Raw genomic sequence first — 12984 nt, 5'->3', positions numbered from 1 at the left:
GGTCTGCCCGTTTGTCTGTGGGAGTTAGCCGGAAGAAAATGATAGATTCATACCCAAATGATGACATAAGGCCCTCCAAAATCTGGAAACGAACTGGACTCCCCTATCTGACACCACATTCTCTGGAATCCCATGTAATCTAAAAATGTGGTGGATGAAGAGTTCCGCCAGTTCCTGTGCAGTGGGGAGTCCGTCCAAGGGAATGAAACGGGCCATCTTGCTGAACCTATCGACTACCACCCATATGACTGTTTTCCCATCAGACCTAGGCAATTCACCCACAAAGTCCATGGACAAGTGGGTCCATGGTTGCTCTGGCACTGGAAGTGACTGTAGTGTACCCACAGGAGCCCGTCTGGACGACTTACTCCTAGCACACACAGAGCAACTACCGACAAAGTCTTTACAATCAGACACCATAGAGGGCCACCATACACATCTGTCCAGTAACTCCAGAGTGCGGGCCACACCAGGGTGACCGGCATTTTTATGAGTATGAAATATATGGAGAATTTTGAATCTAAACTGTAGTGGCACAAATAAAACCCCATCTGGTTTCCCCTCAGGAACCTCTTGCTGGAATGGGTTCAATATAGAGGCCCAATCTTTCCAGCTTTTTATCTCACGGGGGTCAGAGGACTGCTCAGATGACCCCTCCACTTGGATCTCGGTAGCGCCTATGGTCAAACAGGACCTGTCCTTAATAAACCCATGCTCATGCTGAGAAATAAGATTATTCTCTGCTATGACGTTTTCTAAAGTATCTCTTAGTAACCCCTCAAATAGTTTGCACACAACTGACATTAAAGGGAAGGTTCAGGGACTGTAAAAAAAAAAAAAAATCCGCATCCACTTACCTGGGGCTTCCTCCAGCCCGTGGCAGGCAGGAGGTGCCCTCGGCGCCGCTCCGCAGGCTGCCGGTGGTCTCCGGTGGCCGACCCGACCTGGCCAGGCCGGCGGCCAGGTCGGGCTCCATCCGCGTTCCAAAATGCGCCTCACGGCGGCGCGCTGATGTCATCGGACGTCCTCCGGGCTTTACTGCGCATGCTCAGTAGTTCTGAGCCTGCGCAGTAAAGCCCGGAGGACGTCCGATGACGTCAGCGCGCCGCCGTGAGGCGCATTTTGGAACGCGGAAGGAGCCCGACCTGGCCGCCGGCCTAGCCAGGTCGGGTCGGCCACCGGCAGCCTGCGGAGCGGCGCCGAGGGCACCTCCTGACTGCCACGGGCTGGAGGAAGCCCCAGGTAAGTGGATGCGGATTTTTATTTTTTTTTAACAGTCCCTGAACCTTCCCTTTAAGCTTACAGGTCTATAATTTCCTGATTTTTTTTTGCCCTTCTTAAATAATGGGAAAATGTGGCTGTACTTCAATCTATTGGAACTCTGCCAGTAAAAGGAGAGTCACAAAAGATAAGATAAAGGGTTTTATCTATAACTGAACTTAATTTCCTTAGGACCCAAGGATGCATGCCATCCGGCCAGGTGCCTTATCTGTTTTAATTTTATTTAGTCTTGCCTTCACTTCTTCCTGTGTTAAAGGAGTCATCAGGCAAAAAAAAAAAAAAAAAAAGAAAAAAAAAAAACTTTACTCACCTGGGGCTTTCTCCAGCCCCTTGCAGCCAATTGTCCCACGCTGTCACCTCCGCTGTCCCGCTCGCTCTCGTCGCACGGTGCAGAGGCCGACCACGGGGTCGTCCTTCCTCAATCATGGCCACGTGGTCTGCGGCAAACTGCCTGACAACTCCTTTAAAGGGGTTATCAGGCAAAATGAATAAAATGAGGTTTACTCACCTGGGGCTTTCTCCCCGCCACTGTTCCGGTCTCGCTGCATGGTGCAGAGGCCGACCGCGGGGTTGGCCTCTGCACCATGCAGCAAGACCGGGACTGCGGCGGGGAGCAGAGCGGTCGGCGTAGGACAGTTTGCTGCAAGGGGCTGGAGAAAGCCCCAGGTGAGTAAACCTCATTTTACCTGATAACTCCTTTAAGTATTTAATATTACAATTAGGCTCTTCTGCATCTGTAATTTGCCTCATCAATGTTTCCCTTGTGAAGACAGAAGCAACGCAAGCATTCAATAGCTCCACTCATTTTGGTCATCCACGATTGAGTTCAATCCATCATCCTTTAGGAGTCCAATACAGTATACTTTTTTTTTTTTAAGAGTTGATGTACTTGTAAAATTTCTTTGGATTAGATTTGATATCCCTAGTGATTTGATTTTCCGCTTCAATCTTTGCCAGCCTAATTTTTTTTTCCACCTTTTTTGCCATTCTTATAAATGCTTAATGTATAGATGTATTCTTTGTCATAGCTGGTTGTTGCATAAGCACTAACAAACACTCCTGACCTAAATAAATATAGGCAGTCTAGATGAGCCTTCTGTCCATGCGCGGTTCTAAAAATAATTGCACCAGGCATGTGCTGAGTGCTCCCACACCACAGGAGTGCAATCGAGGAGGCACGCGTGCTGGACTGTGCATGGGCAGTGGCTGGCGACTGGAGTTCGAGTCTAGGAGGGGACAGGGGCACAACAGAGGGGACCCAGCAGGGACCATGGGACCTGAAAGTCTTATAGGGATGTGGCGGGGGGGGGGGGGGGGGGGGAGGTGAGGTTGAAGGCCTAGATGATTAAACATATTTTTTTTTCAAGTGTACTTTATTTGGTTAAAGTTGATAAAAACAAGAAATGAAAACTAGAGTCTCACTCAAAAGATTTCAGTTGTAACTTGATCAAAAAAAGTAATTCTTACTGTCTGTGTGTGGGTGAAAGTGTCAGGACACTTTATACCACCCTGTTCTCTGTAAAGCTGGTGATTTACGGCCTTTTGTTTAATTTTCAGACTTCTGCTGGAATCTGATCAAAATCAAGTGATACAAATCGATAAAATAATTTCAGCTCCTGGATCAAATTCTGGATCAAGGAGATTTCAATCATTTGGCAAGTCCGTTGAATGATGCACAGTGTACTGCAAGTGCTAATAATTCAACCAGATGCTTAGTTTAAAGAGAGTCTGTATGAAAAAAAAAATGCTACTGGGGGGTACTCACCACGGGAGGGAGAAACCTCTGGATCCTACCGAAGCTTCCCCCATCCCACAGTGGTCTCGCTCTGGCCCACGGAATGTACAGCCGACAATTTGTCAGGCTATGCAATATTTACCTTTCCCTGTTTCAGTGGTGGCGCTGTTGCGGCTCTCCGCTCAGAAATAGTGGGAAATAGACAATCTCAATCGGGTCCAGTCTACTGCGCAAGTGCAGGAGACTTTCGCCTACTCAGTGGAGCAAACCCGACTGGGATCTGCTATTTCCGCCTGTTTCAGAGCCGAGAGCAGCTATTGCGCCTGCGCTGAAGCCAGGAAGGTAAATATTTCCATCCCCGCCATTGGGGGAGCTCTATCGTTGCCGCTGTGGGACGGAGGAGGACGGGGGAAGCCTTGATAGGATCCAGAGGCTTCCCACTCCCAAGATGAATACCCCCCTTGGGGCATTTTTTTAGATACAGATCCTCTTTAAGGCGGGTTGTTTAAATTCCCGCTGGCCAGACTGTGTGGGAGTGGTGGAGGTGTGTACAGTCGTACACAGCATGTGCGTGGCTTGGTTGTGGCTGTGATTGTAATTCTGCACCACCAAGAATGACTCTGTCAAAGTAATCAAATTTGCAGATGACACCACCATCATAGGCCTCGTGGACAAGAGCGGAGAATAAGCCTACTGACAGGAGACTGAGAGGATCTGCAACTGGTGAAGAGACAGTAAGTTTACCCTCAATTCAGCAAAAACTGTTCAACTGACCATCGACTTCACAGAAAACATCCCTGAACTCCCCCCCCCCCCCCCCCGATCCTCATTGAGGGCTCAGAGGTCGACAGAGTCCCCAGCGCTCGCCTCTTGGGTACCACCATCTCCAGGGACCTAAGGTGGGAAGAGAAAGCCTCCGAAACACAGAAAAAGGCTCAACAATGGCTGTTCTTGTGCTAACTATAAAAAGGTTGGAATGTCTCACACCTTTCTGACCTGCGTCTACTCTGCCACCATTAAGTTGATCCTATGCTCTATCTTGTATGTATTGTATGTGGGAACCTCGATGACTGAAAAGCACAAGCTACAGAGAGACATCAAGGCTGCAGAGAAGATCATTGGTACCTCCCCCCCATCTCTAGAACTCCTTTACACCTCCAGATTGTGATCCAGGGCCATCAGGATCACAAAAGATCCCTCCCACAGCAACCGTTACATCAATCTACTACCATCTCGTCACTGCCTCAGGTCCATAACCATCAGAACTTCCAGACACAGAAACTTTATTTCCCCCCCCCCACACTATTCTGGCCCTCATCTCAGCAGCACCCCCCCCCCCTTTCCCAAAAGCAATTAATCCACAATTGAGTTTTTAATATGTATTGTGTGCCCAGGTCATTATGGGTCCAATGTGTAATGTGTGCCCATATCACTATGTATCTACAGAGCTATCTGTACCAAAAAATGTTTTAACGGTTCTTTTATATGTTCTGTGAATCTTTGATGCTCCCCACTGAGGGTTGTCCACAATAAAGTGGTTATTTTTGAAATTGTGAGGGCTTAATTAGTTTTTTTTTTTTTTTATTAGTTTTGTTTATGAGTTTATTAACTTAGTTGCAAGCCCACGTAATTGTATAAAGTACCCCAGAAGTGGAGGTGGGTTTTTTCTAAACTACCCACTTCACGTTATGGTGTATTGAAATTTTTTACGGGGCATTTTCATTCTTTATCCCAAGCTAAGATTTGATTTCAAATGTAACAGACACTTTCTACAAGGAGTGCAGAATTATTAGGCAAGTTGTATTTTTGAGGAATAATTTTATTATTGAACAACAATCATGTTCTCAATGAACTCAAAAAACTCATTAACCCTCCTGGCGGTCTATTAGAAACCGCCAGGGGGCAGCGCAGCACTATTTAAAAAAAAAAATTTAAATCATGTAGCGAGCCTAGGGCTCGCTACATGATAGCCGCTGTACAGCCGCATCCCCTCGCCCACTTCGAACGCCTCTGGCGATCTTTGATCAGGAAATCCCATTCAAAGAAAGGGGGTGGGGTCGGCACGGCGCGGCAATCAAGCGCGGGGCAGCGGCGATCGGAATGCACACGCAGCTAGCAAAGTGCTAGCTACGTGTTGCAAAAAAAAAAAAGTGAGTAAATCGGCCCAGCAGGGCCTGAGAAAGCCTCCTGCGCGGCATAGCCCGAGCTCAGCTCGGGCTTACCGCCAGGAAGGTTAATATCAAAGCTGAATATTTTTGAAAGTAGTTTTTAGTTTGTTTTTAGTTTTAGCTATTTTAGGGGGATATCTGTGTGTGCAGGTGACTATTACTGTGCATAATTATTAGGCAACTTAACAAAAAACAAATATATACCCATTTCAATTATTTATTTTTACCAGTGAAACCAATATAACATCTCAACATTCACAAATATACATTGCTGACATTCAAAAACAAAACAAAAACAAATCAGTGACCAATATAGCCACCTTTCTTTGCAAGGACACTCAAAAGCCTGCCATCCATGGATTCTGTCAGTGTTTTGATCTGTTCACCATCAACATTGCGTACAGCTTCCCAGACACTGTTCAGAGAAAAAATCTATTAACCCTTCGCACTCTCGCATGCAAATGTTCAAACAAATGCATTCACAGATTCACTCATACAGGCACAACTGTTATCCCTACAGCTAAGTTAAAAGCCAGGGTTTTAGTTCACAGAAGAATGAATTCTTATGCTTAGTCACCTATACTGCGCAGAAGAACCCAGGTAAACATAGGTGTCCTAACTCTGGCCCTGTAACATGCATAGTGCAGACATGCAAACACATTCATTGCATCAAACCTATCAATGGATTAGGAGCACTTGTTACTGTTCAGAGAGGTGTACTGTTTTCCCTCCTTGTAAATCTCACATTTTATGATGGACCACAGGTTCTCAATGGGGTTCAGATCAGGTGAACAAGGAGGCCATGTCATTAGTTTTTCTTCTTTTATACCCTTTCTTGCCAGCCACGCTGTGGAGTACTTAGACACGTGTGATGGAGCATTGTCCTGCATGAAAATCATGTTTTTCTTGAAGGATGCAGACTTCTTCCTGTACCAATGCTTGAAGAAGGTGTCTTCCAGAAACTGGCAGTTGAGCTTGACTCCATCCTCAACCCGAAAAAGGCCCCACAAGCTCATCTTTGAGGATACCAGACCAAACCAGTACTCCACCTCCACCTTGCTGGCGTCTGAGTCGGACTGGAGCTCTCTGCCCTTTACCAATCCAGCCACGGGCCCATCCATCTGGCCCATCAAGACTCACTCTCATTTCATCAGTCCATAAAACCTTAGAAAAATCAGTCTTGAGATATTTCTTGGCCCAGTTTTGACGTTTCAGCTTGTGTGTCTTGTTCAGTGGTGGTCGTCTTTCAGCCTTTCTTACCTTGGCCATGTCTCTGAGTATTGCACACCTTGTGCTTTTGGGCACTCCAGTGATGTTGCAGCTCTGAAATATGGCTAAACTGGTGGCAAGTGGCATCTTGGCAGCTGCACGCTTGACTTTTCTCAGTTCATGGGCAGTGATTTTGCACCTTGGTTTTTCCACACGCTTCTTGCGACCCTGTTGACTATTTTGAATGAAACGCTTGATTTTTCGATGATCACGCTTCAGAAGCTTTGCAATTTTAAGAGTGCTGCATCCCTCTGCAAGATATCTCACTATTTTTGACTTTTCTGGCCTGTCAAGTGTAAGGAAACGCGGAAAAGCCGCCGTCTCTCAAGGTGAGGCGGCTGTTTCCGCGTCCAGCAGGGCGTCACAACGCGAAAAAACCGCCGCATGCCGCTTAGGCAGAGCGGCGGAATCCGCATTGGGAACGGTGGAATCCGCATTGGAAGCGGCCCCCACACGTGGTGCTCAAGATACATTGCAAGACAGTTCTGGTGTGGCTGGGACTGATAGTCCACCAGGATTCAGAGTGACACGCGCGCGCGCACAGAGACAGAGCTTATATAACAGCCAGAAGTAGTCAGCTGACCAGGCTGGTCAGCTGACATTTTCCACAACTTTCATTGGTCCAGCAATTAGGGAGGTCCTGGAAAGGTCCTTGAGTATATATACTGCTGGCTGTTCACTTGTTCCTTGTCTGGCGTGCGATCACATACGTGGGAGCACTCAGATCCGTAGTCAGATCCGCAAGTGTGCCGGGACCAGCTGGAGCTGTAATCCTACACTTAGCTAGATTCTGTTGATAGCTAAAGTACTAGTTTGATTGTGATTATCTGTTATGACCCTTTGTCTGTCTCGACTATCCTCCTGAACTCTGATCTTGTACCTCGATATCTCTGATACTCTGTTGCCGTACCCCGGCTCGTCCTAGACCCTGCTTCTGTCTCCTGATTTTGTACCTTGATATATCTGATACCCTGTTGCCAAACCTTGCCTGTACTTCGACTCTGCTTTTGCCTCCTGATCTTGTACCTTATCTGTCCGTGTGTATCGACCTGGCTTGTCCGACCTCGAGAACCGACCTCACTATTGGAGGCGGTTCCCCGTCCTGTCAGTGGCATCTCCTCCTGAGTGTCACTTTCAGACTAACCTTCCTACTATCAGTCTGACTCCTCCCGTCTTGGAGAGTCCAGATCTGCGGAAGGAATCAGCGCAGTACTTCCGACTGCGCTGAGGCTTGTTACTGTTACACCAAAACACTACACTCTACTCAGGTGAACAGAGGTTAGCTAGTATATTGGATTATCGGTGAGACTGCAGATCACTTATAATCTGGTATACGTCTGTATTCCCCGTGATACTGCAGATCACCGGTAATCAGACCTCTCTGTGCTTCACCGATCGTTACATCAAGTCCTTCTTTTGACCCATTTTGCCAAAGGAAAGGAAGTTGCCTAATAATTATGCACACCTGATATAGGGTGTTGATGTAATTAGACCACACCCCTTCTCATTACAGAGATGCACATCACCTAATATGCTTAATTGGTAGTAGGCATTCGAGCCTATACAGCTTGGAGTAAGACAACATGCATAAAGAGGATGATGTGGTCAAAATACTCATTTGCCTAATAATTCTGCACTCCCTGTAATGTTTATTTAAGTAAATTCATAATATTAAATAACATAAAGGCATATGGGAAGGTTGAGGGGAGAGTTCTATGACTAGGATCTCGGGGGAGATGGGTAGGGCTGTGACTGCTGGATCACCTGCAACTAGTGCAAGGAAGGATGAGGGCCTATATATTGCATCTGGAATGTAATTTCCCCATATTGCTATGTTACAAGAAAAAAACATATATATCCAGGCACATGGCCTCTAGTTAGGACATTAAATAAGTTATTAAGGAAAGGGAGGTGCTGAAGGGGGTGTGGCCAGAAAACAGCAACAATCTATTAACCTTTTGCACTCTCGCATGCAAACGTTCAAACAAATGCATTCACAGATTCACTCATCCAGGCACCACTGTTATCCCTACAGCTAAGTTAAAAGCTGGGGTCTTAATTCACAGAAGAATGCATTCTTATGCTTAGTCACCTATACTGCGCAGAAGTACCCAGGTAAACATAAGTGTCCTGACTCTGGCCCTGTAACATGCATAGTGCAGACATGCAAACATTCATTGCATCAAACCTATCTAAGGATTAGGAGCACACATCCTGACGTCCTCTCCTGGGACAGATAGCGCATCTTACCAATCGCACAAGGGAGCTAACGTAATGTATCCATGCGCACCATGCACATACACCAGCATAAGCTGTGTGCATGCTGACAAACACATACAGGGGAAGGAGGGAGTGCACTGAATTAAAACCCTAGCCACAGGGGTCAGTAACAAGAAGAAAAAACATATATATCCAGGCACATCGCCTCTAGTTAGGACATTAAATAAGTTATTAAGGAAAGGGAGGTGCTGAAGGGGGTGTGGCCAGAAAACAGCAAAAATTTTGCCATATTGCTATGTTACAGTCGTATTCCTAAATGAATTCATTTTTTTCCTGATTATTCTACACATAACACCCTATAATGATACCATGAAAAAAAAGTTAACCTGAGGTTTTGGCAAATGTATTAAAAAAAATAAATAAATAAAAAAAAAAAAAAGAAGAGCGAGAAATCACATGTACATGAATATTCACAGCCTTTGCTCAATATTTTGCCAATGCACCTTTGGCAGCAATAACAGCCTCAAGTCTTTTTGAATAGGATGCCACAAGCTTGACATACCTATCCTTGGCCAATTTCACCCATTCCTCTTTGCAGCACCTCTCAAGCTTCATCAGGTTGGATGGGAAGCGTCAGTAAGATCTCTCCATAGATATTCAATCTCTGATTCAAGTCTGGGCTCTGGCTTGGCCACTTAAGGACATTCACAGAGTTGTCCTAAAGCTACTGCTTTGATATCTTGGCTGTGTGCGTAGGGTCGTGGTCTTCTGAAAGATGAACCGTCACCCCAGTCTAGAGCACTCTGGAGAAGGTTTTCATCCAGGATGTCTCTGCAGTCATCTTCCCCTTTATCCTGACTAGTCTCCCAGTTCCTGCTGCTGTAAAACATCCCCAAAGCATGATGCTCCCACCACCATGCTTCAATGTAGGCATGGTATTGGCCTGGTCATAAGCAGCGCCTGGTTTCCTCAAAAGGTTACGCCTGGCATTCAAACCACATAGTTTAATCTTTGTCTCATCAGACCAAAGAATTTTGTTTCTTATGGTCTGAGAGTACTTCAGGTGCCTTTAGGCAAACACCAGTCAGGCTGCCATGTGCTATTTACATCCGTCTGGCCTCCATACAGGCCTGATTGATGAATTGCAAGAGATGGCTGTCCTTCTGAAACATTCTCCTCTCGCCACAAGTGGAGAGGTGTACAGTGTCCATTTCAGTCAAAACATGGATCAAGCATTTGGAAGCTCATCCCTAGTCACCTCAAGTAGCATCATGCCTGACACATGACTCACAAACAAATTTGACTTGCAAACAATCTCTCAGAATGGAATCTGTTAGTAATTAGGGGACCACCACTATTTACATAGTTCTATACATCAGTCCAGAAAAAGGAACAAATAAATATGAATGAGGGATGTACATGGACAAGTCGAGGAAGAAAGGAACAAAGAAATTGAGTATACTATATGTAATTATATAGTATTTGCATGTTATTTGCAACAGTAGCAGTAGTAAAAACAGATTTGATGCAACATACAGTGACCAGATTTTTCTGGGTCCAACCTGGAAGATGGGGGGAGGGGGGTTGCAGAGCTAGGAGCCAACAAAAGGAAGGGGACATGACATGATGTGGGTGGAGCTAATTAATGTAACAGTAACTCAAAGGCAGTGGGCTTGAGTTTTCTCCCAAAACAGTTAGGCAAAGTGACCCTAAAGGTTATTAGACAACATTCCCCTTGAACATAAGAAAGCAGTGTTTCCCCCATGATGTGGTGAACCGGGGGACACATACATACATATATTACCCCACATACATTCACCTAAAGAATTATTAGGAACACCTGTTCAATTTCTCATTAATGCAGTTATCTAATCAACCAATCACGTCAGTTGCTTCAATGCTTTTAGGGGTGTGGTCCTGGTCAAGACAATCTCCTGAACTCCAAACTGAATGTCAGAATGGGAAAGAAAGGCGATTTAAGCAATTTTGAGCGTGGCATGGTTGTTGGTGCCAGAGGGGCCAGTCTGAGTATTTCACAATCTGCTCAGCTACTGGGACTTTCACGCACAACCACTTCTAGGGTTTACAAAGGATGGTGTGAAAAGGGAAAAACATCCAGTATGCGGCAGTCCTGTGGGCGAAAATGCCTTATTGATGCTAGAGGTCAGAGGAGAATGATTCAAGCTGATTGAAAAGCAATGTTGACTGAAATAACCACTCGCTACAATCGAGGTGTGCAGCAAAGCATTTGTGAACCCACAACTAGCACAACCTTGAGGTGAATGGGCTACAACTGCAGAACACCCCACCGGGTACCACTCATCTCCACTACAAATAGGAAAAAGAAGCTACAATTTGCACAAGCTCACCAAAATTGGACAGTTGAAGACAGGAAAAATATTGCCTAGTTTGATGAGTCTCGATAGAGTCAGAATTTGGCGTAAACAGAATGAGAACATGGATCCATCATGCCTTGTTACCACTGTGCAGGCTGCTGGTGGTGGTGGGGTAATGGTGTGGGGGATGTTTTCTTGGCACACTTTAGGCCCCTTAGTGCCAATTGGGCATCGTTTAAATGCCACGGGCTACCTGAGCATTGTTTCTGACCATTTTCCTCCCTTCATGACCACCATGTACCCATCCTCTGATGGCTACTTCCAGCAGGATATTGCACCAAGCCACAAAGCCCGAATCATTTCAAGTTGGTTTCTTGAACATGACAATGAGTTCACTGTACTAAAATTGCCCCCACAGTCTCCGGATCTCACCAATAGAGCATCTTTGGGATGTGATAGAACGGGAGCTTCGTGCCCTGGATGTGCATCCCACAAATCTCCATCAATTGCAAGATGCTATCCTATCAATATGGGCCAACATTTCTAAAGAATGCTTTCAATACCTTGTTGAATCAATGCCACGTAGAATTAAGGCAGTTCTGAAGGTGAAAGGGGGTCAAACCCCAAATTAGTATGGTGTTCCTAATAATCCTTTAGGTGAGTGTATATGAAATGCAGCAAATATTACATCAGATATAAAAACACAGAACTGGGTGCTGCTGGGTGGTAGCTATGATTATAAGCGCACCACAGCCGCCCTTCCTCTGTTCGTCCTCATCATGGCCCTGCCCAACATTGTCAGAGACGTCATACAAATAGGCAGGCAGCATAATGGGGGCGGAGCTGCTACTGAAGGGATGGATCGGAGGTGTCTGTGTACAGAGATCCGTGGCCAGGACGTCTGATAGGCTAATACAACGCGCAGGCAGAAATGATGGTACATCAGCAGCTAACCCCGGACAAATTGCAGCCCAAGACAGGGGACCCCCCGAATCTGGGATGTGTCCTGGGTAAAGTGGAACGGCTAGTCACCGTATGTAATACTTAAGTATACAGACATACACAATGGCAGTGTCCTCACCTCTGGAGAGACATTTCCTGTCTTTGGTGATCTTATATGCATGTTATCTATATAATACATTATATATTACCTATGCACACACATAACTCCCAACTTTTTGAGATTAGCAACAGGGACACTTAAGCCACGCCCCCACCACACACCTAGTCACGCATACCATAAAGATTTTATAAAAAAAAAAATGTTGTTTTATAATTCAAACCACACTGGTCCTTTCTATGCTGGTTCATTTTATTTCATATTAACATTTTAAAATTAGTAATATATCAATTTAGAGGATGGGATCAAATACATTTTCTAGTAGAGACATATATATATTTACATAGAAAGAGGGACAAATGAGGAGGAAAGAGGGACAGGGCTCCCAAAGAGGGACTGTCCCTCCAAAAGAGAGACAGCTGGGAGCTATGCACACATGACACAGGTACACTGACACAGAAATGAATCATTCCAGCCTTTCCAGTCACTAAACACTCACCATGTTAACACTGCAGTAGCAGCGCACAAATGACACACTGCTCTTGAAGACAGTAAGTGTGCAGCAAAGAAATGGCTGAAACCTCACAACCTGCATCCGCTCTGACACAAAATGTGCAAGTTTAAAAACATCCCCATAATTTCCCAGCAGATAACTATTCATATGCGATAGTAAGTTGTCTGTATAGCAGGGCAGTATTTTAAAATAACAGAGACAAACGATCATTCGGTTCATACTAAATTTCTAGTGGGCTAAAGGACCCTAGTGACGTCAGAAAGACACGTGACCGTCGCGCACGTCACTAGTAGGCGCGCTGGGAACTGTATGTTGTGTTGGGGTCGCAGCTGATAGGAGGATAGACTAGTTCACCGGGGGCGTAATACAGCAGTGCAAAGGCTGATGATTCTGAGAATAAA

General features: G+C 45.5%; 1 protein-coding gene across 2 annotated transcripts in view; it reads right to left on the bottom strand.

Annotated features, from left to right (window-relative positions):
• CEBPZOS (CEBPZ opposite strand) overlaps nt 1-12781 on the bottom strand; it is a 32019-nt gene extending 19238 nt beyond the window's left edge. The window contains exon 1 of one of the 2 annotated variants that reach the window (XM_068232141.1): nt 12569-12781. In XM_068232141.1, the coding sequence (XP_068088242.1) occupies nt 12569-12730 (162 nt within the window). In that variant the 5' untranslated portion in view covers nt 12731-12781. The remainder of the gene's footprint in view (nt 1-12568) is intronic. The other variant, XM_068232140.1, reaches the window with a different exon arrangement.
• Between the last annotated feature and the right edge of the window lie 203 nt (nt 12782-12984).

This window comes from Hyperolius riggenbachi, chromosome 4, assembly GCF_040937935.1.
Source record: "Hyperolius riggenbachi isolate aHypRig1 chromosome 4, aHypRig1.pri, whole genome shotgun sequence".
NCBI classification, from domain to species: Eukaryota; Metazoa; Chordata; class Amphibia; order Anura; family Hyperoliidae; genus Hyperolius; species Hyperolius riggenbachi.
Note: the sequence above shows the minus strand (reverse complement) of the source record. Positions and strands in the feature narration are given on the sequence as shown.